The sequence below is a fragment of the Panicum virgatum genome, chromosome 3K (assembly GCF_016808335.1).
Source record: "Panicum virgatum strain AP13 chromosome 3K, P.virgatum_v5, whole genome shotgun sequence".
Lineage (NCBI taxonomy): Eukaryota > Viridiplantae > Streptophyta > Magnoliopsida > Poales > Poaceae > Panicum > Panicum virgatum.
Genome location: NC_053138.1, coordinates 43,661,642 through 43,686,628, shown reverse-complemented (window position 1 = coordinate 43,686,628; position 24,987 = coordinate 43,661,642). Strand labels below are relative to the sequence as shown.

Genomic DNA, 24,987 nt, shown 5'->3' with positions numbered 1-24,987 from the left:
CTCCAAGAGAGCCCAAAGGACCAAGCCCATGAAGATGAGATAAAGATACTTCGGGATTAAGTAAAGCAAATGAAGATTTAAGTAAGGATTCCCTATCCTATCCTTTCCTCGAAGATATCTCCAAGATAACGACGTCCAAAGGGGTGCAATCGTGAAGGACATAAACTCTAGAAGATGCGAGGAGTCTGCACGCGAAATATGAGACCGAGGCGAGCCCGAAAGAGGGTAGGCCGGCTGGCCTAGGCCCATGGGGCCGGCCGGCCTAGCCTATTTCTGAGGCGGTTCGGCCTCCCCTTCGACCAGTGGCTTCCTCGGCTTATAAATAGCTCTCACCTTATTCAACTCGTAGCATCCATCCACCCAGAACTCGACGAAAACCTAGGGCCAAGACCGGAGGGAGACGACGGCCGCCGCAAGGCTTCGAAGTTGTCTAGGAGATGGCTTAGGCCACCCCGAGCTGCCATGGCCTCCCTGCGTGGTTGTGCCATGGTGGAGTTCATGAACTAGTTGGAGTCGTCAATGGTATGTACTCGGTGGTGACGATCTAAACGAATATATTATGTGAGTAATGATAATCATGTCTTCCGAATCTATTAGCGATCATGTTCTCTCTTTCGATTTCGTTCTTTTCTTTGGATTTGCTTCATCTTAGATCTATTATCGATATAGATCTCTTAGCATGATCTTGTAGTCATGATAGCTTGAGGTTCATGGCGGAACTACCAAAAGGGGTTCGACTTGCTTCAGGGTACTTTCGTCCAAAGGGGGGTGTCGTGACAGGGCGCTGCAACTGAGTAGGTGGGGTATCGAAGGATCGGATTGGAGATTTTGATTTAAAGATGCTTTTGATTGAGATGCATGATTTATTTGCTCGTTAGCTTGAACTACAACTAGATGACGATAGGCCTAGTCATGTCTTTGGTTTTGCTATGATTAGGCCTATGTTCATGGATGAGATCAACCTTTACACATCACTCATATCTGTCAAAGGTTTACCCTTTATATGCAATTAATGCTTCATGTTAGGATAGATCCGTTAGATTAGATGGAAAACCTTAGGTAGTTCTTTGTCGATCCACGGATTGATAAACCTTGGGGGAATACTCTAAGGGAAAAGCTACACGAACCGTGCGCTTGCGGTATACAAATTGGGGTGCTAAGGAGCGTCAACAAGCTTTTCTGGCACCGTTGCTGGGGATCGGCAACACGAACCCTAGGGCGATCTATCTAGTTTTTGGACTAACCCTAATTTTATTATTGCATATATCCTGTGTTTCTTTTTTGTGTCCATGAATGCAGGTAAAACCCTAGACACAAAGCGATTGAGAAGTTCTCAACGTCCATACTTTGACAAGTCCAATCTCACCCAAGCAAGTTGATGGCTACGTGAAGACCCGATCTTTAGTGGTTGGTGCTAACTTTTGTTAGTGGCCCAGCATCCTCTATCGAGTCCTCACTCCCCAAAGTAAAAGATGATAAATAAGGTATGCCACTGTGTCAATTGATTTTAAAGACTAATGTTTTTGGGAAAAATTGTTTTTTCAAGCAATAGGTATGAAGCATGCACGCGAAGAAAATCGTGCGATCGAATCATCATCATCTCCAAAGTGTTACTGTTTTAATGAGTTTTTTGTCCAAGATCAGAGAAGTACCATGAGCAAATAATAGATTATTTTGAAGCTCCATCAAGTCTACTTTTCAACGCATCAAGAATCATGAATTTTGGAGATCGGTGTGAAGAGTTATGGTAAAATCTTTCAACGCTGCGCGTTCTGAAATGTCTCGGGACAGAGCGTAGTGCCAGAGTAAAATGACCATAACTTCTTCATCAGGAGTCTGTTTGGGATCAATGACCACTCGTTGAAAAGGTAATTTCATATGGATTTCCATGGAGTAGAATTTTGGTACATATTCTGCGCAGGATGATCAAGGAATTCAACGAAGAAGAGGCAGCAACAAACAATGGAGAAAGTGATGACGATGTCGCAAGATGTTTGGAGAACCTTGTGCACAAAAGTTGATGATTTGAAGTTGACCAACGCTAGAAGCAACAAGATTTGAGGAACCATGATGCCACCCATCTTCTCCATGGGATGCTCAAGAAGCTTCTAGTCGAGTGCAATCAAAGAAAGAGACCGCTCTGATCATCGACACAAAGCATGGGAGCCTCCTTCGATCCCGACACCTTAGGCAAAGCAAGAACCATGGAGACAGACCATTGGATCCATACTACTCACTGGTGAATCAATGGTGATGACCTTGAAGCCAAGGATGCACAACAAGATGCTCCGAAGACCACAAGATCAAGATCATCGACATCTTCGGATCGATTCGTAAGAAGTCATTGTTATCATCAATATTCTGCTCAAACTCAGAAGAAAATAGCAGCATATTTTCAGATATTCAAAAGCTCCACGAAGTTCCCGTCCCAACGAATCAAGAACCAAGTCAATCGGAGATTCCTACAAGTGGGTATGGCCAAAACATTGAAGGTTGTGCACTCTGAAAATTTCTGGACAGCACGCAGCGCCAAAAGTGAAATGGGCATAACTCCCTCGTTTGGACTCCGTTTAAAGCGAATGACCACTCGTTGGAAAGGAAATTTCATAAACTTTTCAATAGAGCTATATTTTGGTATATCTTCTGTTGATTATACAGGATAGATTCCACGAAGAATAGGCAGGAGCAACGCGATGAGAACAAGATAGAAAAGATGACGATGACAACAATGAAGGGGAGCTTGGGCGATGTTTTCATCAAGCGTACATGATAAAATTCAGAGGCTTGGAGCAGAGGAAGAAACCCAATGACATTGGCAAATGAAGGCACATGTGGTCGATCTTCGACAAACGAAGATGTTGCAAACAAACCACGACGGATTACAAGAGCGCAATATTCAACACATGGAGACGTGAGAAGCAAATCACGACGGACCACGAGGAGTGCATCAAGATGACATCTTGCACAAAGCACCACGACTCCAATGAGTATGAAAAAACTCCGAGGCTAAGGTATACAGTGAATTCTCAAGCTTCTATTGGTTTTATTGATAATCGTTAAAAATCTCATGCTCGAACCAATAGTCGGAATGAAAGTTTAAATTCTATGCCTTGTTCTTTTCATAATGATAGGCTAGAGTTTCTTGAGAAGGTTGATTTCATGCTTAAAGAACCTCTGCCTAATAATGAGCTCCGCGCTATGCAAGAAACACATGCTACATTTAATTACACCATGCCTTGTTAATGAAATTTAATTGAGGGTGTGATTATGTTGCATATATTTACAAATAATTGCAAATTTCGATCTTGCTTTGCGCTTGGTCAAGCTCATGACCCTAAAAGAGCACATGTCGGGAGAAGCCCTGAATTTCACTAACCATGCAGGACATGAAACTCAAATGATGAGGAGGACAACCGTGCCCAAAATTTTGAACACCATCATCAACATCTTCAAGTTTCAAGAACGGACGTCGCTAAGCCTCATCAATTTTGTGCACAAGTCCAGAGATTTACAATGCAAGAAAGTTGAATATTCAGGATCTCCATCAAGTTCTCGGTTCAACGCATCCATGATCAATAAAATTGAAGACCCACAGGAGGAGCTATGTCTCAAACATCGGAGATGCACGTGCTGAAATCAGCACGGGGCAGATTGCAGTGATGGGGAAAAAGGGGCATAACTCCCTCGATTGGAATGCGTTTTGGGCAAATGAAGCCTTGTTGGAAAGAAGATTTCGTGCACCTTGCATTGGATCAATTGGTTGGTGCAACTCCCAATCTGGACAGAGAGGAAAATCCATGAAAAGAAAGGTAGCAACGAAGGACAACAAAGAAGGAGGTGACCATGATGTGAGAGACGATTGGGCAAGTTTTCCATTAAGCGTGGTTGATCATGTCCAACATGGGAAGTGGAATAAGAGCTGCATGGAACACCTTCACCTCTTGCATGAAGGACCATGGCTTCGCATCAATGAGAAGGTATGTAAGAAAGTCGAGCTCTATGACTCTAAATGAAGCGCTTTGCGGGAGGCAATCCGATCTTTTATTATATATATATTAATATGACCGTCTACATTGCACTCTTTAATCGGAATATCAAGTAACATTGTACCATTGCTCTAATAAAAACCACAACTTCATGTTGTTCATTCTAAATGTTATTGAGGGAGCACTTTGTTATTTGATCTTGGGAAACTTGTATACCTTTTTGTGTGCCTATTAGTGTCTTGAGTCTTTTTCTTTGTGTCCTTTTTAGAGAGATTTATGAAGCATTGCACCACCCTTTGATTCTAAACTTGTGGCTAGTTAACTTAGGCTAACTCTCTTTTTGTTTTAGGACCTCCATATTTTCATGTCACATCATTTTGTTTGACCATATTGATCTCCCACCTCATGTGCATTTTATTCTCCACTTTGCTCTGCATTTAAATTTTGCATCAACCTCATTGTCCTCACTTTCATTTTGTTAGCTTGATCCTTCGGTAGAACTTTATTGATGAAAGCTTTCATATCCATGTTAATGCTTGACGTGAGCATTTTCCTTTTTGCAATCTTGTGTAAGCATGGTGTTTATACATGATTGAAGACCATCATCATTCAGTTTTATAAACCAAGCTATGAGGTTGCATTTGGTTGGTTTATAAGCTTTGCAATGCGCTTTATTTTTTTCTTGTGCTATGAAGGCCTATTGATCTTGGGATAGACATGGTGTTTTGACCTTGGTTAAATAAGTCTTTGTGGCTATGGAGAAGTTCGACAACCTAGTTGTAAACATGGTGTTTAAACTAGGTGTAAACATTGTCTTTGTTTATATACCTTCCTCTCATTTGCATTTACACTAGCACACACGTACACTCACTAGGTTTTTATTTTTTTTCTTCTTTTTTTCGCTAAGCTAGCTATGCCACAATTTGAGATCTTAGGAATGGTAGATTTGTTGGCAATTGTCTCTACTCCCGACTGTCACCTTGGGGGTAGATTGTGCACTCGAATTGTTTTGCAGGCATGACAAAGCGTTCCCATGAATTCGTGATCAAAGAAGAAATCAAATTCGTCAACATCTCCAAAGTTCGAAAGCAAGCCCCGCTGTTTTCATCAAATTTTGCACATGGACAGATGTACAAGGAATAAAAAGTTGATATTCAGAAGCTCCATGAAATTTTTTTCCAACGCATCCAAGATCAATGAATTTGAAGACCCGTACAAGGAGATATGGCAAAAACATTGGATGTTGCGCGTTCTGAAATTCGTCGAGACAGATTGTAGCGCTGGGATAAAATGGACATAATTCTCTTGTTCGGAATCAGTTTTGGGTGAATGAGGACTCATTGGAAAGGAAAATTCATGCACTTCGCAATGGAGCAATGTTTCAGTACATGTTCTATTCTGGAAATTGAAAGAAAAAATTCATGAAGATGAGGCAGCAATGGGACAACGAGGAATTGAAGGAGGCGATGATGATGTGAAGCAATGATTGGGACCATGACTTAGTACAAGAAAAAGTTGATGGAAATTAAGGCAACAAAGGTGAAGACACATTGAAGATGATATTCATACACATGAGGGAAGGACTTCAAGAATTTCAAGATGGTCCATCTTCTCCTTCCACGCCTAGCATCATGCTAAGCATGGGGGAGGATTTCGTGGACAAGGAAGAAAGATCTCATGGAGTAAGATAATCACGGTTGCCACAAGATGCTCATGATTCTTCTTTCATGCTTAGCACAATGCTTAAGTATGGGGGAGGCCGCACTACACTTCATTACGAGCATCGAGAAGGACGGTAATTCTTCCTCAACTCTCTCTTTTTCTAAATGCTTGTACATATATGCCTTCAACCATAGATGCAACCTTTGTATATACCTCTCAACCTATCACATGGCTTCTAGGAGGACAACCTAGTTTTGTTTTTTTTCCAATAAGTGTAGGATCACCATCACTTTGTGCTCACCACATTGATACATTTTGGCAATGCCTTATGCTTATGGAAAAATGATGAAAGTTGCTGCTTTGTTTTACCTACGCTATGTTGTATATGACTTGACCATTTGCTCTCAATTAAATGGAATTAAAATGATTAAATACCGGCACTTTTATTTGTGGAGGTTAAATGACTAAATTCTAAACCCACATATTCTATGTTGCTCTTTGATTTAAGTCTACCGATGACCTTACACCTTGTGTTGTTTAATTTGAAAACTTAATTCCTATGCTATCTACATTTGTGAATCTCTTGCAAAGTTCTACCTACTAAAGCCTATACATACATATTCTTTCATGATGAAACCTTTAGATTGCAAACTTATATTTTGATGAGTTGGATTAAGATTGATTTCTTTGGTATGAGACTAAGAAGCTGATCATTCCGTTTTTTTGTGTAACCTTCTTTTTGCTAGCCTATTTATCCATGCATTGTGAGTTTCTACTTCGGGAATTTTGCAAACCTCGCTGGATATCCACCCTAAACCAAAAATATCTTTTTGTGATTACCTCCTTGACCACAAACCAATTTGAGTATGGATTATCATTTCGACGGAATCAAAAGAATCAAGGGCACCATATAAAGAAAAGTTTTGGGAGACAAGGCTCTCCGGAGATTCAAGAGGTTCTACGAAGAAGAAGGTGAATTTGAGATACTTACCCTAGCTAGTTGGTTCTCCCACTATTCATACTCAAGGATGAGCATTCGTTCAAGCATGGGGGGATGGCTGGGTAAGTATTCTATGCTATCAAAAGTTCTAAGGAGCAGAAAGAAAGAAAAAAAAAGAAATAAAAAAAATAGAAAAATGAAAAAAAGAGAAAATAAAATAAAAATGAAAGAAAAAAAAGAGAAGAATAAAATGCTCCTTAGCTCTTTTTGGCTTCATTAATTTTCCAAGTTACTTTGAAGAATTCTTCCATACTCAAATCTTCCAACCATGTGCAATCCAATAACGAGAACTTCATTTGTGTCTCGGGATCATCCATTTGCCACTTGCACATGTCCATCTATCTAAATGTGTGTGTTTCATCTTTCTCCCTCTCCAACATTATTTTCCAATGGCTTTTTTGACTAGTCTCAGTAAATCCAATAGATCTCTCTCTTAGTTTGACAATATTTCAGATATAATGTTTTGCTAGGATTGTTTTTACCTACCAAGCTCCACATAAGCCTTCCACTTTTATATATGAGTAGAATAGGTTGCAGACAATCTATTGTAGGCTTGAGCGACTTGATGAGATGAGTATTTTCATGATCTTTTGCAAGAGAACCTCACTTATGTTTGGTATGCATTCTTTTGAAAACTCTTCACGATGAATCAAGATAAAGGTTTGAAGTTCGCTTAAGTTTAAGAGCATTGCATTTATTTATTATTGTGGCTTGTTCTTTAATTGCTAGTCTATCTTCCATAATGAAAAAGTAGCTGGTCACAACATGAACTTAACTGCTAAATACTTGAGAGAGCAATATGTCTTGTTATGTATCACTAAGTGCAGAGAGGACATTGAGGGGCAACGCTGATTTCTTTATAAGCAAAGCGCCTGGACTTACTCGAGGACGAGCAAGGTTTAAGCATGGGAGGAATGTTGGCGCTCCTTAAGTACCCATTTTATCCCTTGTTTATCCTTGATAATGGCACGAATTTAATATCAAAATCACTAACCGTCCTAACCCCGGCCTAATTATTGGTCATTTTCACACTTGCACATATATTTTGGAAGAACTTCGTTTCTGCAGGTTTTTGGCCTATTTTGGAGCATGAAATGACGAGGCCCGTGATCGAGCGCTAACACGGAGAAAGACGAAGGCCAAAGCCCAAAGGAAGGACCAAAGCCCATGTTGATTCGAAGCCCATTCATGCACATCCATCCTCCAAGAGAGCCCAAAGGACCAAGCCCACGAAGATGAGATCAAGATACTTCGGGATTAAGCAAAGCAAATGAAGATTTAAGGAAGGATTCTCTATCCTATCCTTTCCTTGAAGATATCTCCAAGATAACGACGTCCAAAGGGGTGCAATCGTGAAGGACATAAACTCTAGAAGATGCGAGGAGTCTGCACGCGAAAGATGAGACCGAGGCGAGCCCGAAAGAGGGTAGGCCGGCCGGCCTAGCCCGTTTCTGAGGCGGTTCGGCCTCCCCTTCGACCAGTGGCTTCCTCGGCTTATAAATAGCTCGCACCTTATTCAACTCGTAGCATCCATCCACCCAGAACTCGACGAAAACCTAGGGCCAAAACCGGAGGGAGACGACGGCCGCCGCAAGGCTTCGAAGTTGTCTAGGAGATGGCTTAGGCCACCCCTAGCTGCCATGGCCTCCCTGCGTGGTTGTGCCATGGTGGAGTTCATGAGCTAGTTGGAGTCGTCAATGGTATGTACTCGGTGGTGACGATCCAAACGAATCTATTATGTGAGTAATGATAATCATGTCTTCCGAATCTATTAGCGATCATGTTCTCTCTTTCGATTTCATTCTTTTCTTTGGATTTGCTTCATCTTAGATCTATTATCGATATAGATCTCTTAGCATGATCTTATAGTCATGATGGCTAGAGGTTCATGGCGGAACTACCAAAAGGGGTTCGACTTGCTTCAGGGTACTTTCGTCCAAAGGGGGGTGTCGTGACAGGGCGCTGCAACTGAGTAGGTGGGGTATCGAAGGATCGGATTGGAGATTTTGATTTAAAGATGCTTTTGATTGAGATGCATGATTTATTTGCTCGTTAGCTTGAACTACAACTAGATGACGATAGGCCTAGTCATGTCTTTGGTTTTGCTATGATTAGGCCTATGTTCATGGATGAGATCAACCTTTACACATCACTCATATCTATCAAAGGTTTACCCTTTATATGCAATTAATGCTTCATGTTAGGATAGATCCGTTAGATTAGATGGAAAACCTTAGGTAGTTCTTTGTCGATCCACGGATTGATAAACCTTAGGGGAATACTCTAAGGGAAAAGCTACACGAACCTTGCGCTTGCGGTATACAAATTGGGGCACTAAGGAGCGTCAACACTCACCTGTCGGTGGCTGGGGTGGCTGCCCTCGGGTGCATCTAGCGTTTTAGGGTTTTGTGTTTGAGCAGCAGTTTTGCAAAATCCATAGAAATTGGTGTATAGCTCCGAAAAATATGAAACTTGTTTTGTTGGGTTCATATCGCTCAGATCTACTTAGGAAAAATGTTGTTTTGCATGTTACTTTGCTGTAAATTTATCTATAGTTTTATCCTGCAAAAGTAATTAAAATTCTTATTTATTTGTTTATTTCTCTAAAAATTTCCAAATAAATTTTTTAGACTCCTTTTGAAGTGTAGTTCCCAGTGGTGTAACTTTCTCATATGTTTTCTTGCTGTTTGTTAAAGTTTTGGTGTGGTTTTGTATGCTCTAACTAGAAATGGTTCAGGGTAGAACTTTTTGCTGGAAAGTGATAAAATGGCAAAGCTAGTTTTGTTAGCCTTGTGTTCATGCCTAGTTTCTATGATAATTTTATTAGATTTTTTTAGTTAAGTTTTCATGCCTTTTCTAATTTATCTTGTTTTGAATAGCTGAAACTTAATATATTTATGATTAATTATAGGAAAATGCTTTTCCTGTAAATCCATTTTTCATGAGTTTCTTGTAATGATCTTTGCATGCTCAATTTATTTGCAATTTATGCTTGCTGGGTAAGTTCATTTCATAATTTTTGCTCTAGCTTCCTCGTTTGCGTTACAATCGTGATTGTTTGTCGACGCATGTGCTTACGTTGTGTATTATCACACTTTGTGCCATTCTTTCTTCATGCCATATCCTCTTGCATAACCATGGCATCAATCTAATGCATACGCATCACTTCATGCATTTTAGTGACCGAACCATCGGAGGTCGTACCCGTGGAGCCCACCGAGTCAGTTGAGCCGGAACCCGGAGTCCAGTTCGTGGATGATCCCGAAGTTAACCAAGGCAAGCAGCTAAGCATATTCCTTGCACTTATCTAATCTGATTTAGTTTAGTCATCTCACTTGAGTATTGTTGTGCTTTATATATGTATAGTATGTATGTATTGCAATTTGGTACCTACTCTCTTGCATTACCCTTTCTTGAATTGTTATCCATGTCCTTGCCACTTGTTAGTTAGTTAATGACTTAACTTGACTAGATGCTTAGCCTTACTTAGAATACTTATATTGCTTGCTAGGAAGGAATGTTTTGGAGTATCCCACCTGCTGGTCATCCTTGATCGCACTTGAGTAGTTGGAGTTCTGTTGGGTAGTAGTACAGAGATTCGAGCGGAATGGTAGGGCCTAGAGAATGTCGACACATGGGCATAGTCCGCTTGGATCGTTTAAGGACCGTCCGTGGATGCCATCAACTTTGAGCATCTTTTCATGCTATCACACATCCAAATAATGGTACGGATGAGCCAATTACCTTCTTTGACTTGATCGTTGAGGTTCGGTCCCAGATGCGTGGCCAAGGGGCTATGTAGAGAGGCTTAGGGGTGTCCCCGGTGGACCTAGGTTACTCTCCGTGAAAGCTGGGTGTACCCTCAACGGTTGAGCCTCGTTGGGAACGGTTGACACGAGTACCCCCTTATCCAACTTGACCGGTTGGGTGAGCTGCATGGTCCTTGTGTCGTGTGGGTAAAGTAGTACACTTTTGGAAGATTTTAATCAATTCAAATTGCCGCGCTCTCGGATATGAGCATGCTCTTGGTTCGTCGAATTCCTCGTAGAGAGTTTCGGATATGATGGAAGTGGTTCTTGCCACCTCGGTGACTCTTTATATGTTATACTCTTAACTAACTAAAACTTTTGGGGGTTTGGGCAAGTATAATTAATCTTGCTAGGTGATAGTTTAGAGAGTTTTTGCTATGCAATAATTACTTAACCTTAAAAAAGCTTTAATTTGAGCCTTTGCATGATCCTTGATTGTTTTAATCGCGTAAGTCTTGCGAGTACCTTTTGTACTCAAGTTGCTTTGTAAACCTAGTTACAGGTGAGCCAGGAGTGGTGTTCGGCCATTTCTACCCCGCTGATCTAGATGCGGGGGAGGAATAGGTCGTGGCGGTCATGGTGGTGTCTCTGAGAAAGACACTGTCATCTTAAGTATGTTTTTATCGTAATCGAACTCCGTGAGAGCATGTAAATTCAATAAACTCTAACTTTCTGTTTAATATGATTTTCGTGAGCCCAAGGCTTGTAATGGAAGTTAGTTTGAACCCTCCTATGTTAAACCTATGTTGAACTTGGTAATGTAAAACTGATCTTTATGGTTCTGTGGTGACATATCTGATTGTAAACGGTACGTGCATATGTTGGATCCTGGGCATATGTTGAAGCACGTACCGGAACTACCGGATTTGATGTTATTTTGGACGGATGACGTGTCGGTTATTCGTGTCTCTAGATGTGGGATAACACATGGCACACTCACCGGCCATCATATGTTAACTTTCATCTGGATGATAATGACCGGCGGTTCATTTAAAATAGTTTCAAATTGGGCGGTTCTCACACGCCAACTAGCTTGGGCACCTGGCCCTTCCGCACGGAAACCAGCACCGCTCTACTCCGTCTGCTGAATCGTCACCAGGGTTCACCTAACCGGTGGGAACCGGTCCGGTTTGACCGGTTACCGGTTGGACCGGTCCGGCCCGGCTCCGGTTTGGACCGGTACCAAACCGGTCTAAATTCAAAATTCAAATTTAAATTCAAAAAAATGAAAAATTCTCAAAAAATCCTAAAAATACTTGAAGGTGCGACGAATCTAATGATGTCAAATTTTCTCAAAAATTCATTCATTTAGTATAGTTTGCGGGGATTTGAGGTTAAACAAAAAAAGCATGCATACAAAAGTATACAAATACAATATAAAAGTAGTACAAAAGAGGGTTGGAGGGTTCATTTAGACTAAAATATGTTATACAAATATTTATTTAGTATACTTGCGGGCATTTGAATTTGACCGGTTACCAGTCAAACCGATCGGTTACAAGCCAAACCGGCCGGTATACCGGCCAAACCGACCGGTATACCGGTACGAACCGATTGAACAGCGATGTTTGAATTCAAATTTGAATTTGACCGGTTCCGACCGGTAACCGGCCAAACCGGACCGGTATACCGGAACCGGACGCCTCCGGTTTGGCCGGACTGGTCGGGAAGGTAAACCCTGAGCATCACCTCCCAATCAAGAAGCACGTAGCTTCATCTTCTGTTCCCGGAGAAGGAAGAGCAGAGAGGGAGACTTGAGCTATTGTCGTTGCTTGCTTCCCTGGGGAGAAGGCAACGGAGATGAGGCTCAGAGGCTGCCGGCTGGGCACGGGAGGGTAGCCACAGGAGCATGACGGCGGCGGCAGACCTTTTTTTTTTCTTGCGAGATGTGTTGACAGTGCATCCGAGCCGTCCACCCCGATACAACAGCTGTGGTCAAAGCGAGGATTGGTTTGGGTTTGGCGGGCCCAATTCGTGAGATCTGAACCAGCGAAATGGGCTGTGATGCTAGCCTGTTAAAACATTGGGGCTGTGCAACATTGGGAACATCGGCTAGATCATAGCAGAGATGGCGAAGCTGCATTGCTTAAATGGCAATGGGCCAATGGTACCTAAGCTCTAGTGTTCGAGCATTAGTACTAGTAGTCTGCTAGATCATAAATACAAACATATCCCAGCACGAGCATGAATTGCAAATTCAGATTTACTGAAGGAAAATGTCTAAACAATGGTCATCTCTGGGCCCAATACTAGTCTACTCAACAACCCTAATAACTACCATGACGAGTGACAGGTCAAGATAGCAGCACACAAATTTTAGCTGGATGGCCTGGGGGGTTCTGGCGCTTCCGTTGCTGCTTTGGAGAGCTCAAGGGAAACAGGGCAGTGGTCACTTCCATAGAATCCTGCAAGAATGGAAGAAATTTAATTTTTGACATGACAGTACTTGAATTTCTCAGACATCTGGCCGAAAATGTTGGAACAAGGACAAAGTTACTACTTCCATTTTCTTGAAATGCTTTTCTCTAATGATTATCTCAGGAAGTCAGAAGCAAGTAGCAGTTGTTAAAGGACATTAGATCGAAAATGTCATTGTGAAAAACAAAATAAAACAAGCACTTCTATATGTTTCCGGAGAGAAAAGAAAACAGAACAAGTACTAGCAAAAGAATATATATCTTTAGCACTACAAGGAGTAAAGGAAAAAAACGGTCTTCCTTCACTCCCCACCACCAAACCTAGCTTGGAATTCATGGAGCCAAACTATGCCTGGCACTAGTTCCATACGGTCCAATTATTGGAATCAGTTCCAAGCCCACTAATTCTCCTGTCAGCACCCCATATACAATCAATCATACTAGAGATGCTCTATTATTAATCAGTAATATTCTCATTCAAGCAACAACTTGTTCTGCCTAGGATGCTGATTTGACATGGCTTAACGGATAATGATAAAACCAGGTGCTCAACCCATCTTTCTGAAATATTTAGATAATTTTATAATTTAGTAAATAGGTTTCTTCACTAGCCTTACTACTCCCACCTTTTCAAAATGTAAGATTCGGTTTAACAGGTGCAGTCTGCAACTGTACAATTTGACCATTAATATCTCATATATTTTTAATAATGTTCATGATCACGAAATTGACATTATATGGAAGTGCTTTCAAATATGAACCAAATGATACTAAATTTACAAATTATTTGACTAATTACTTGGTTGTGTGCGTGTTTTACAAAAAGAAAAGGAGTATCACTTTTTGTACGTCAACAGGTGATGATATGAAAATATAGTAGGTAGCAGAAAATTGATTAGAATGAGAACCTCCAGAGTTTTGTGAAGTATAACAGAACATAAAAAAGGTTGGGTACCATTTTAACTTCTGACCTTCTAATTCAATTCCACGGCCATGCATTTCACATGAAATTATTCTGTCCTTCAATTGTTCTGAAACAATGAAATAGTCAATCCTCATTCTCTTTCCTCGGTACCTAGAGGAATAAAGACAAGTTAATCTAAAAAAAATAAAGAAAAAATGCATCCATATTATCAGCAACCATTGTATTAGCAGTTTGAATAGTAGAAAAGATCAAGGTTTTTACGGCGGTAAGGCGAGGCGAGGCGACTCACCCCCTTCCAGACGCCTAGGCGAGTATGGCGTGCGGCGAGGCGACGCCATACACATACCTTAACCTAGATGGAGTGATAGAAACATATACCTTGTTGCTGCAAGTTTTGGCTATAAAGAAAGCACAAAGCAGAACAGAGCAGTGCTATGGCTATATAGGAAGGAGAACAGAGCAGTGAAGGAAGAGCAAAGAAGGGGGCAGAACTGGACAAGACATACCTCCGAGGCTCTGAGCTGACGTGAAGGAAAGGAAGGGATGAAGGCACTCAGGCAAGGAGGCGGAGCAGAGGAAGCAAGCAAGCAGCCACGAAATCGATGGAGGGCAGGGCTTCATAGGTCAGAGGCGCCGATCTGCAGGTCTCCAATCGGCGGACGAGCAGAGCGCAAGCTCCAATTGGTGGACCGACAGACTCGAATCGGCGGACGGGCGGAGCGCAGGTGGAGGTCGTGGAGGCGTGGTCGCATGGAGCAGCAGCAGCAAACTCAAATCGGCTGGCCTGCAGCACGCCCTCTTCTCTTCCCCCTCCCCTCTCTTTCCTCTTGCGCGCTGCAGGCCTGCAGCGATGGGGCACGCCTGCGCGGGAGTATAGGCGCGATTTCCCGCGCGCGCAGCTCCCTTCTCCCGCGCCCTACCTCTCCCTTCCCGCGCGCGCAGATCCCTCACCCTTCCCGCGCGCAAGATGCCTGCTTTTTCCCCTGCGCGCGCTAAGGGGCCTGCTGTGCGCTTGCTTTTTCCCCCGCGCGGACCCGCCTTGGACTTGGGAGGTCGCCTTGGCGTCCACCCGACGCCTTGGCGACGCCTTTCCGCGCAAGGCGACGCCATACGCAGGAACGGCGTGGCGGGCAGGACGCCTCCATTGGGAAGTCACCTGGACGCCTTGGCGTCGCCTAGGCGATGCCGTGAAAACCATGGAAAAGATATCCATCAATTATTACATAATATACTTTCAATGATCATATTTTTATCTACACTTTAGTTTCTGGACGAATTCTGTGAAGTGTGCATAACAAACTGAAAAAAAAAATCATCTTATGGCCAGTACTGTTTGACACACAAATAATATTATAATTGATAGGGCCTTTTCTTTTGGCATTGAACATACACAAGAATTCGAGAGGGCTGAATCCCTATAAAAGAACATTGCATATCTGCTGAACACAAACAAATATGTTCATGATGTTAGTTCTTTTCACAAATTGTTACATCCTCGGATTCCAAAATAAGTCTTAGGACACCGGCACAGTCAACAATGCATCACTTTGATTACATATATCTATAAAAAATATACCATTTCTAATAGCAAGAGTTATGAATTATGCAAGTATATTTCATGATGAACCTAGTAACAAATCAACCTTATGTTGTTAAGTCAATCTATATGATCTTTTTTGCTATTTAATCGTTGAACCTAAGGCTTGATTTAGGACAAACCTAAACAGACTTTATATTTCGGAAAAGAGGTAGCAAACTGTTAAGATTCAAGACTTGTGAAGCAATCATAAGTATATATAGGGGCTAGGGTTGCTCAAAGATGTAAAGAGAACAGAAGACATGTTAGAAGATTACATGTTTCAGTACCTAAAGAGTAACTAAGGAATAAATGAAGACCAGGATAATAAAGACGAATGTTCCTTACTTGCCAATTGGATGACCGGACCAGGAGAAGCCACTGTCCATATCTTTTTCTTTATGCAGGTGTCTATAAGCATCTATCAGCTTTCCTCTGTATATCCAAGTCGTTCACCCATAAGTTATTAAAACTTCAAAGCAACAACTATGCGATCAAACACAACAATATAGTAATGTCTCCTCGAAATCTAGCCCTTCGTGATTTATGTGCTGCTCCGAATTTGTTGTTAAAATATCATTGCTAAAAACCTGCATCAGCTCGAGCACATGTTTTCGTCAAGCAAACCATATGCCATGTGATGCTCTGTTCGGTTTACAAATGTGGTGTCTAAACTGTAACTGAACCTTGGAAAAAGTTCAAAGAGAGATACCGGACGTTTTTTCTCCATGGTTTTAGCTCATGTTACCAAACCCACCTTGCTAAAAACAAGATGAACTTTTAAATCAGTTTTTACTTAAGAATTCTCAAATATTAAAAAAATAATATGTTTATGTTTGTATCACCATTCATATTGATATTGCTCTAGACAGATGTGCTAGTATAAATTGGGTCAATTCTGTACAGTAGCTACCATGTGTAGCATCTGAAGTTGTTTTTTTTAATGGGGATCATGCCATCCCCATGCTTTGTACAGATTTTTACTTATTTTTATTAATATTAATATACTACCACAGTGGGGGTCTCCCCTGCTGTACAGTTCAAAAAAAAAAAGATGTGCTAGTATGTTCAAGCCCATATCAGTTTGACATGCTCAGCTAATCAACAAACATCTGACTGAGGTAGAGTGATTTTTTTTTTGAGACAAGGTAGAATGAGTTTCTGAACAAAATATAGCTCCTTTCTATATGGGAGGCTGACCAATACTATTATGCATCTTTTGTTAAGCATCCATCCTAGTTGGTGCACAGCGGTAACTATATTATATTAAACATGAAATTTTATTTTTTGAGAAGGCTTGGGGCTTAAAAACAACCCTTCCCCAGACCCCGCACAGTGCGGGAAGCCTACGGCACTGGGTACGCCCTTTTTTTTTTTGGATCAGAACATAAAAAAATGACAATTGGTTCCTTTTCTTTTTATAAAGAACAGGCAACAAATTTCAAAAGCACCACCAGTGTAACTAGTTATAATTGTCCAAAGATAATAGAAAAAAATTGTTCAATGGTACATTGTATTGGTTTTAACCTACTGGGACAATATGTTGCAAAATCGATGCCTCTCTGCTAGGGTGAATCCTGGCTGTCCACAGTCCTGCAGAGTACAACAAGACTTCATTGCAATTATGAAATATCCAACGTATACACACCACAAAAAGGATACCGGAGGTCCAGTAGAACTAGAAGATGCAGTCAAATGTGAATATGGTCCTCTGAAAGTCTAGTAGAATGATTACTACGAACTAAATTTTGAACTGAATCAAAGATGTCAACACAACCAAATTGTAGGATCAAATAGTAAATTATCTCCAATCACCAAATCAATGTACTGTTTTATTTAGTCAATTGAGGCCTTCGATTGATGTCCAATTGCAATGACTCGGTTATACGTACATAATTTCTTGTAAACAAAGTTAGGGCCTGGTTTGAATCATTTACCTAACCTTGCTCAGCAATACTAACAAGGAATATGGGCAATGATTTTTTTTTAGGGAGAGCCAAATTGGTTTGCTGTGCACAAGCTTGTCCACTACCAAATGTCACAAAGTGGGACAAAAAGAATACAAACATGCCCTTATACTAGGTCAAGTCTACAATAGTGATCAGGCTGCCTGCCTGTTATGTGATCAGGCACAGGAAACCGCACAGCATCTCCTGATCTCATGCGTGTTCACTTGACAATGTTGAGTTTCGATATTCCAAAATCTGAACCTGAACATTGATGTGCCTGCTAACACGACGATCCGTTTTTCTACTTGGTGGTGTAACACCATCAAATCAGTGCCAAAGGATTTGCGGAAAGGATTAAACTTGCTCATCATCCTTGTATCCTGGGAAATTTGGAAGCATCGTAATTCCTGCGTGTTCCGAGGGAGCACAGCCAAACATCCAGGTACTTCTTCGGATCGTGGCCAATGGGTGCACCCTATAGTGCATGGCAAGGGGCACTAAACTCAAGGAGCTACTGGCTAGGTGGCTAAACCCGGCGTCTTAGGTTTAAGGTCCTGGTTTTGTTGTATTTTTTTTGTCTCTGGTACCAAAGATGTTGTAGTGGCTAACGTAGGTTAAGTGGCAAGGAGATGGAGGTGTACTCGCCCTCAAGATAGAGGCTCTAAGCAACCAATTAAGGGATATAGGTTATTCCTTGCTTGAGATTCAATGAGTCCAGCCGTGCTACTTTTTAAAGCTGCGGCACTAACAAACTTTCCTAACAAAATAGATCTTCCTCAAACTAATCTACTAACCAAATGTCCAAATCTGCAACAAAAGGAAATAACTAAACCAAATCTAATCTAGCCACTTGTTGGTACCTTCTTTCCTTTCCTTGTACCCTGATACTGGATGCCCAAGAAGGCGTCCACAAAACTTGGTCGCTGCAGGGGAGGAGCGTGGACTCTGGTCTTTGGCGGGAGCCCAGGGGCTGTCCTTTCTGACCGCCCCACTCCCTGCAAATTAGTTGTGTGGACTGTGTTTTGGGTCGTCTTCATTCTAGTTATGCTGGCGCCAATGTAAAATTATAACAGTGGCGTGTGTGGTGTGAGTTGTAAGGGTATTTAACCCCTCCTTAATATAATGAGGCGCAGCTCTCCTGTGTTTCTCAAGAAAAAATAAAAAAAAAGATCATACTAAATTGTAAAAAAACATAGAATTGCCACTCAATACAACAACAACATAGCCTTTTTCCCAAGCAAGTTGGGGTAGGCTAAGAATTGCCACTCAATATGAGGCTTAAATTCTAGTTTAGATCCATTAAGTGCATGCAAGTAGAAATACGATTTTAGGTTCTGGCAAGTGATCGTGATAAATGCCACTGAATATCCAGTCCTAGCAAAAGACCCTTTTGGCACAACCTACAAGCACTTGAAAAGTTTTATAAGGTTTTGTATATGTAAAACTTACATGGATATATCAGTATTATTTTTTTTATTTCATTTGTTTGGCGGACTGGCTTTCTCTGAACTTTTGATAGTTTATGCTCTCATTTCACCCTTTCTCAACATTTAGTAGAATCTGGAGTCATGATGTGTGAAATAAAAAGGCAACAATATTCTTTAAAGATGGATAATAACTAATTTCAGATTGGACTTGTATCAGAAAAAGTTTAAGTGTAAAGTCTCAATCAAAGTCAGAACTCTTGCAGTTATTATGACTAAGACAATCCGAAAAGAATTCGGGAGGGATAAGGGATCAACGAATAGAAGTGTCCTCGGACTCACAAGACAAAGTGCAAGACATACTCCCCCAAGCCACATGACGGATTTACATAAACAACAGAAGACCAAAATAAAGCAACGATATGGATCTTAAAGACAGGAGGGCTGAGACCGAGAGTGGAATGTGAGCTCACAGGGGATACAATATCAATTTTTTCATCCTCGCAAATAGGATAAGTACATAAGCATTTGTACTCTAGACTTTAGACTTTAATACTAAAACACAAAACAAGATAAGAAAAGTGTATATCACAAAACTTAAGTGATCTACGGGGTCAATATATAATGAATTGTTCTTAGCGTATTTTCTAGATTTTCCAAGCAGTTGCACTAGCTAGCGGGTAAACATAGATGACAGATTTCATTGCATTACAAGAAATTGACCACCCTGATGCATGAACACACTAGTGAAACTGGATTAATGTACAGATGACTGAGGGTTGCATGTGTAAAGCAAATATTACCTCTTTATTTGGCGGGGTATATCCATTCAGCTTAGCACTGATAAAAAAATCAGGATGGCTGACATCGATTTCTTCATGGCTGGAATATTCAAATACAAGGGGTATTCATTTGTGGAAAAATGCCTTATTGGTATAGCAACCACAAATGTTCAATAAAAAAATGAAGTTTTCCCTTTGTGTACATTATATAGGACTATTTTCTTTCAGAATGTAAGATTGCAATTCAAATATGGTTATTTTTTATCATGTACTATAAGAAAATATGCAAGGAAATTTCTACCAAGGTTTTATGGGTATTAATGCTATGTTATTAACTAGGAAAATCCTTTCAAGGTGTTGAATTTCAATACTATGTCACGTAAAATATTTATGCAGATATGAACCTTTTTCACTAAGGAGAAACCCTTATCTTGATTACCTGACGTTCAAGTCGCCACACCAGATTAAGGGTTTGTCTACATGTTGAACAAATTCTAGCATTCTCTTGTCCCACTTACGTCTCCTTTGAAATGATTTTTCTTCCTCCTTCCATCCATTGTTTGGAGCATAAGTGTTTAGTACGAAAAATGATTCAAATTCCACAATTATAACACGCCCATCCATTTCATGCTTGGAAGCTGAAAAATGCAGAAAATTTAATTATGAAAGAGAACAATGATGCTAGATGCCTGTTTGTTAACAAGCTTGCTGGCCTGGACAGCCAATCCTTGGGTTAAATTTTTATACAGAAAAACATGCATAAACACATATATAGAGAAGATGAACAGGTACACAGTCAGAGAGACGTGCCTTGAGTTTTCTTTTTTTCTACACTTATTATTCTTGCAATGGCTATCCAGTTACACCTTTATATCAAAGTGACCATATTCTTTTAGGACTTTGCTTAACACTGATCGAATGCAACCACATGCTCCCTAACCCCTAACATGAGAACACGAGCATTCACTGTCATGGTTTGGCTTTCAACTACAAAACTAGTAAAATATTCTGAAATTTTTTCTATTTTTTTTAAAAAAATTCAATAACTTTGGATGACAATGTTGTGCATATAATTACTAGCTTACCAATAATCAAGTGGTAACTAAACCAGATCCTTTTTTTTGAAAATTAACTAAACCAGATCCTGTGATATATCTTAAAACTACAATATGTAAAACAGGAGGCCTGTGGCATTATAGCAGCCAAGCAGGGCAAGGAACATTTTTTTGAACCGACAGGGCAAGGAACATTAAGCATGGAGCATGTAAACTATACTGGCAACAGAAGATATAATTATCAAAGGATAATCTGAAGTCATCTCCAAACTTACACGTTCTATCGAGGTTAAAAGACACCTTCTTAGGTTCAAACTTTTTCTTTATAAACATAGCTGTTCCTGCATATTTTGAATCTGAAAGAGACCACCAGACACGGTAGTCTTTGAAAGGGGAACTCGACAAAGCACGCAAAACTATCTGCATGACATCAAGAATTGTGATTATAACAACTTTTTCATTGAGCCCACCAAATGCAATGTAACAAATCTGAAAAAACAAAAATCCAAGAGCTTGCTAGTATTATAAACACATAAGTTGATATTCGATCAGAATACTTTTCTGCCTGTACGGTTCACTACTTTTTACATTTTGATCGCTCAATTGAAAAATGAAACACATTGCAAATGTGCAATCAAGAATCAACAAATGTAACTACAGTTCAGAGGGAAGGCAAGAATGCCAGGTTCAAAAGTGACAGTTGCTACATCAACTTTTTTACAGCACCACTATAGAAATTCTTCTGTGACTGCTGATGAAGTGGTGAAATGTCCCTAATAGATGCAACTGGTAGTGGTATACGAAAATAGTGCAATTTCAAATAATCTAGTATCCTCTAAAGATCATGATGATAAAATCAATTTTTCATGGCTGCAACTGATAGAAATTTTAGCTTAGATAATGAAACATTAATTTTGAGAAAAGATATAATAGCTACAGTTCAACATATTCACTGAAAGCATTGATCTTTGCAAATGCTGGCTGCTGGGAAACCTGCTTTTCGTCCCGTGACGAGCTTGTGTCATCTTTTAGTTCGCTAGGATTTTTAGGTGCCCCTTTTAAACCAGCCGCCGGCATCCGTACCTCCTGAGAAAGAAGTTCAATTAGTATCCTTTTCAGATGTTTATTAATCAGATAACTAAATGTGGCCTACTGAGCAATGAAAAAAGGAACTGTTAATGCTGGGATAATTATCCCAGACAGCCAAAACTTGAAGAAGAATGATGTAACATGAAGTACGGTACCATTTTTCAGATAGATGGGCAGTGCCAAAAGACAGGAGAAATTGAAAGGACCGAGAATTTCCGTTTAGCAAACAACCGAAACTTTAACTTACTAGGAATAAAATTCTTTTCCTAAAGATAATAAATTGCAAAGATAAACAAGTAAAAGAATAACAAATGGCGCTCCACGGTAGATAATTGAGTATGGTCTTGTATCTCATGTCCATCAGGATCGGATAGTGCTCCTCTTTCTTTGGCCATGCTCAGCTTGTCATGTTTGATAGCAGTAGCAAGTAGTGGGAGTATGTTGCAAAAGTAGCGCTAGTGTAGAGGTATGGTCTAACTAGTAGTAGTTAGTAGTGACGTCATGCACCTTATTTTTGACTTGTGCCTCACTTGACATATGAATGAGGTAGGAGAAGCTGCAGCTCAGTTCAGCAGCACCAAACAGAGTGTTCTCTATTCTCCCCTTCTTCCTACACTCCATGTATGCATAAGTCCCAGTAGACTGGGCACATAAAAACTTCTTGCAAGCATGTGGCTACCATGGGCAGCAACCATGGCCACAAGCCCACAACCATTGCTAAAGAATGAGCTCTCACAAGGTAGGGAGAAGTTTGGATGAACAGGACAGGACCAGTTGTATGGGTCCATGGACAAGCACTAAAACAATAATAGTTATCTATTCAGTAAACTATAAACTTCAAAGATAGAATCTAATGACACATGTAACAGTAGGAAGGCTCAGATTTGTCTGTTCAGGGATGGATCTATGCAAGTTCTCTCTTGTCCGTGATGGAACCTAGGCTGCGTAGGTTGTAGCGATGTTGGAGAAGAGGCCGGGGCTTGAAGCCGCGGCGGCACAGTGGTGGTGCTGTGCTGTCGCACAGCCCAGATTGACAGCACAGCCCAGATGGGATCGCGAGGAAGGGAGGAAGGGTGAAGCAAGGAGTAACAATCTGTTACCTTGCTTGACAATATCTCATAGAGTTCTGGCCATATATATGGCGCCTAACAAATCTGCTAACAACCCAAATCTTTAGGCTTAACAATGTTGCCTTTCCTGAGCTAACAAACTGGAAATCCTGCTACTAATCAGCCACGTGAGCACTTGCAGCGCCTCTGGTACACCATGCCAACCATAACAGTCCGACTAATCTATGTTTCTTGCTCAGCAACTGGTGAACTCCATTGTTACAGTCATTCTTCTTCACATGGTCTTGGACCAACCTCCTTCCAATGGTAGTATTAGGATTACAGCTATTTGAGATATCATAGCCTTGAAATGTAATAGCATTCGGACAGAAAAAAAGAACAGACTTGAAATGTCCTCCTTTTCTCAGCTGTTCCAAACTGAGATCAGGTGAAGGGTCCCAGATCCTATTAGGCTATTATAACTACTTTTAACAAATTATAGGTTTAGGACCTCCTCATGTCATCTTTGCCTACTCTCAAACAAGCCCCTAAGGTGGATCTGTCTTCCATTATTTGACTAAATGTTCTAAAGGCATTAGGCCTATTTTGCTCATCTAACAAATTAATACATGATTGTTTTTAACTTTTTATAAGGATGTACTGGCCTTTATAAAATATAATCACATCATATGAGTTGAAAAAAAAAATAGACAGAGACAATTTTCATGTGCCAATGAGTAAGAAATAACTAATCTAGCACTGCAATAATAGTACAAAAAAAATGAAGCCAGATATCTTGAAAAAGGAAAGGAGGTAACAACATATCCAGTATTCCAGTTGGAAGAAAGATATAAACAACACTCACAGGTCTACCCATAGTAGTTTATCTAGAGAAAAATACTTCCCCTTCTCGTCTAGTGCAGCAAAGAAACAACTGGGATAAGAATACAACTATGACAAGGAACAGCTGCCGGTAGAATGTTCTTTTTTCAAGTGTTGGCACCAGCATGTTCTAAATAGAATGTTCTGAGCAGTAGTTCATGATGAAAAGGATATAATGATTGTCCAAACTGATCTAGAATTGATTTTTGGCCCTTAATCATGGTCCCAAAAGGATTGAAGAAATGACTGTCCAGTCGGTCATATAAATACCGCAGTGATATATCCATAAACACTGCCCTAGCATCTAGAACCTTAAAAGTGCCTGTCCCAAAAAACCACATAGCACACTGGTACTGGCAAGATGCTCAAATAATTCTCCAAAGGGCATAATCAATCACTAGGCACTACAGAAAGAACCAGCATGCCAGTACCAACACTTGAAAAAATAAAAATGCAACCTATTGTTTTTGCGTTGCCGGTGAATACAGTGCAGATAATGACGCCCAGTCACCCACCATGAGGTCTAAGATAACATCTAAAATTCTGGTCGGCCATAAAAATCATACTAATCTCCACCTAAATGAAGGGGCACCAAATCGTACAGGTATAGCCCCAACCTGCTCGACGTAATGGCTGCCAGAATCCACGGCTTTTGGGTTGCCTACATTGCAGCATACATACAAGCCCCCGCACACGGACCGTTCCGAAGAACGGGCAGCATTACATATTAAACCGCAGACAAAGGAAGAGCCGCCGAATCGAAAGCCCAAATCACTCACCTGGATGCAGATGACGTCGGGATCGAGGCAAGCGACGAACTGAGAGAAAGCGGGCCAGTCGCTCTTCATCCGAAGGAGCAGGCTGTTGGCGTTCCACGTCAGGAACTTGCGCGGCTCCTCGCCGGGGCTCCCCTCCTCCCCGCCGGCGCCGGCCGCGGCGGGGGCATTGCCTGAGTCGGTAGCGCCTGTGGGCCTCTTCTTAGCCGGGGAGCCGTCCTTGGGCACGGGCTGGAAGAAGCGCTTCATCTCCAGCGGGCGGCGGCGGGGCTGGCGGCTCCTCTCCTCCGCGGTTAACGCTACTCGGATTATTATTTTTTTTTCTAAGCAACGTGCAACTAACTTTTTCGTATAAACTGCGCAAACTTTCCAAGAAACACGGAGATTGAAATATTTTACAATTAAATGTCCATATCTAATCACACTTTTTGCAAATTCCCTCCCACTTCCCCTGCGCACCTTCTTGAATATTGATCCAGTGACCCAAATTAAAATTTACACGAAAGGATTGATTTGCACATGATACATTTCTTTTTTTAGAGTTATAATTGGATTTGTGCTATTATAACTACTCTCTTCGTCCCATAAAAAGTCCAATCCTGAGTT

General features: G+C 40.9%; 1 protein-coding gene across 10 annotated transcripts; it reads right to left on the bottom strand.

Annotated features, from left to right (window-relative positions):
- Positions 1-12,510: 12,510 nt before the first annotated feature.
- On the bottom strand, positions 12,511-24,703 carry LOC120699247 (DNA-(apurinic or apyrimidinic site) endonuclease-like). 10 transcript variants are annotated; one of them, XR_005685331.1, is made up of 11 exons: positions 24,385-24,703; positions 21,579-21,671; positions 20,861-21,005; positions 19,970-20,168; positions 19,552-19,630; positions 16,907-16,968; positions 15,724-15,810; positions 14,306-14,974; positions 14,061-14,151; positions 13,846-13,949; positions 12,511-12,862 (listed from the first exon to the last, which is right to left on the bottom strand). XR_005685331.1 is itself a non-coding variant. In XM_039983167.1 (9 exons), the coding sequence occupies exons 1-9, from the start codon at positions 24,628-24,630 to the stop codon at positions 12,847-12,849; spliced, it is 1,047 nt and encodes a 348-aa protein (XP_039839101.1). In that variant the 5' UTR covers positions 24,631-24,699; the 3' UTR covers positions 12,511-12,846. The 10 variants fall into 10 exon arrangements, 4 of the variants coding, with proteins under 4 accessions (XP_039839101.1, XP_039839103.1, XP_039839102.1 ...); XR_005685333.1 differs by having other exon boundaries at positions 12,819-12,862; positions 14,089-14,151; XR_005685330.1 differs by having other exon boundaries at positions 14,061-14,974.
- Positions 24,704-24,987: the final 284 nt, after the last annotated feature.

Excerpts from the sequence above, each read along its gene's own strand:
- LOC120699247 (XM_039983166.1), bottom strand. The coding sequence starts at position 24,630 with ATGAAGCGCTTCTTCCAGCCCGTGCCCAAGGACGGCTCCCCGGCTAAG. Across the intron at positions 21,672-24,384 it reads CCGACGTCATCTGCATCCAG|GAGGTACGGATGCCGGCGGC; the intron begins GTGAGTGATTTG and ends CTTCTTTCTCAG. Across the intron at positions 16,969-19,551 it reads ATACCCCGCCAAATAAAGAG|GACTGTGGACAGCCAGGATT; the intron begins GTAATATTTGCT and ends TGTACTCTGCAG.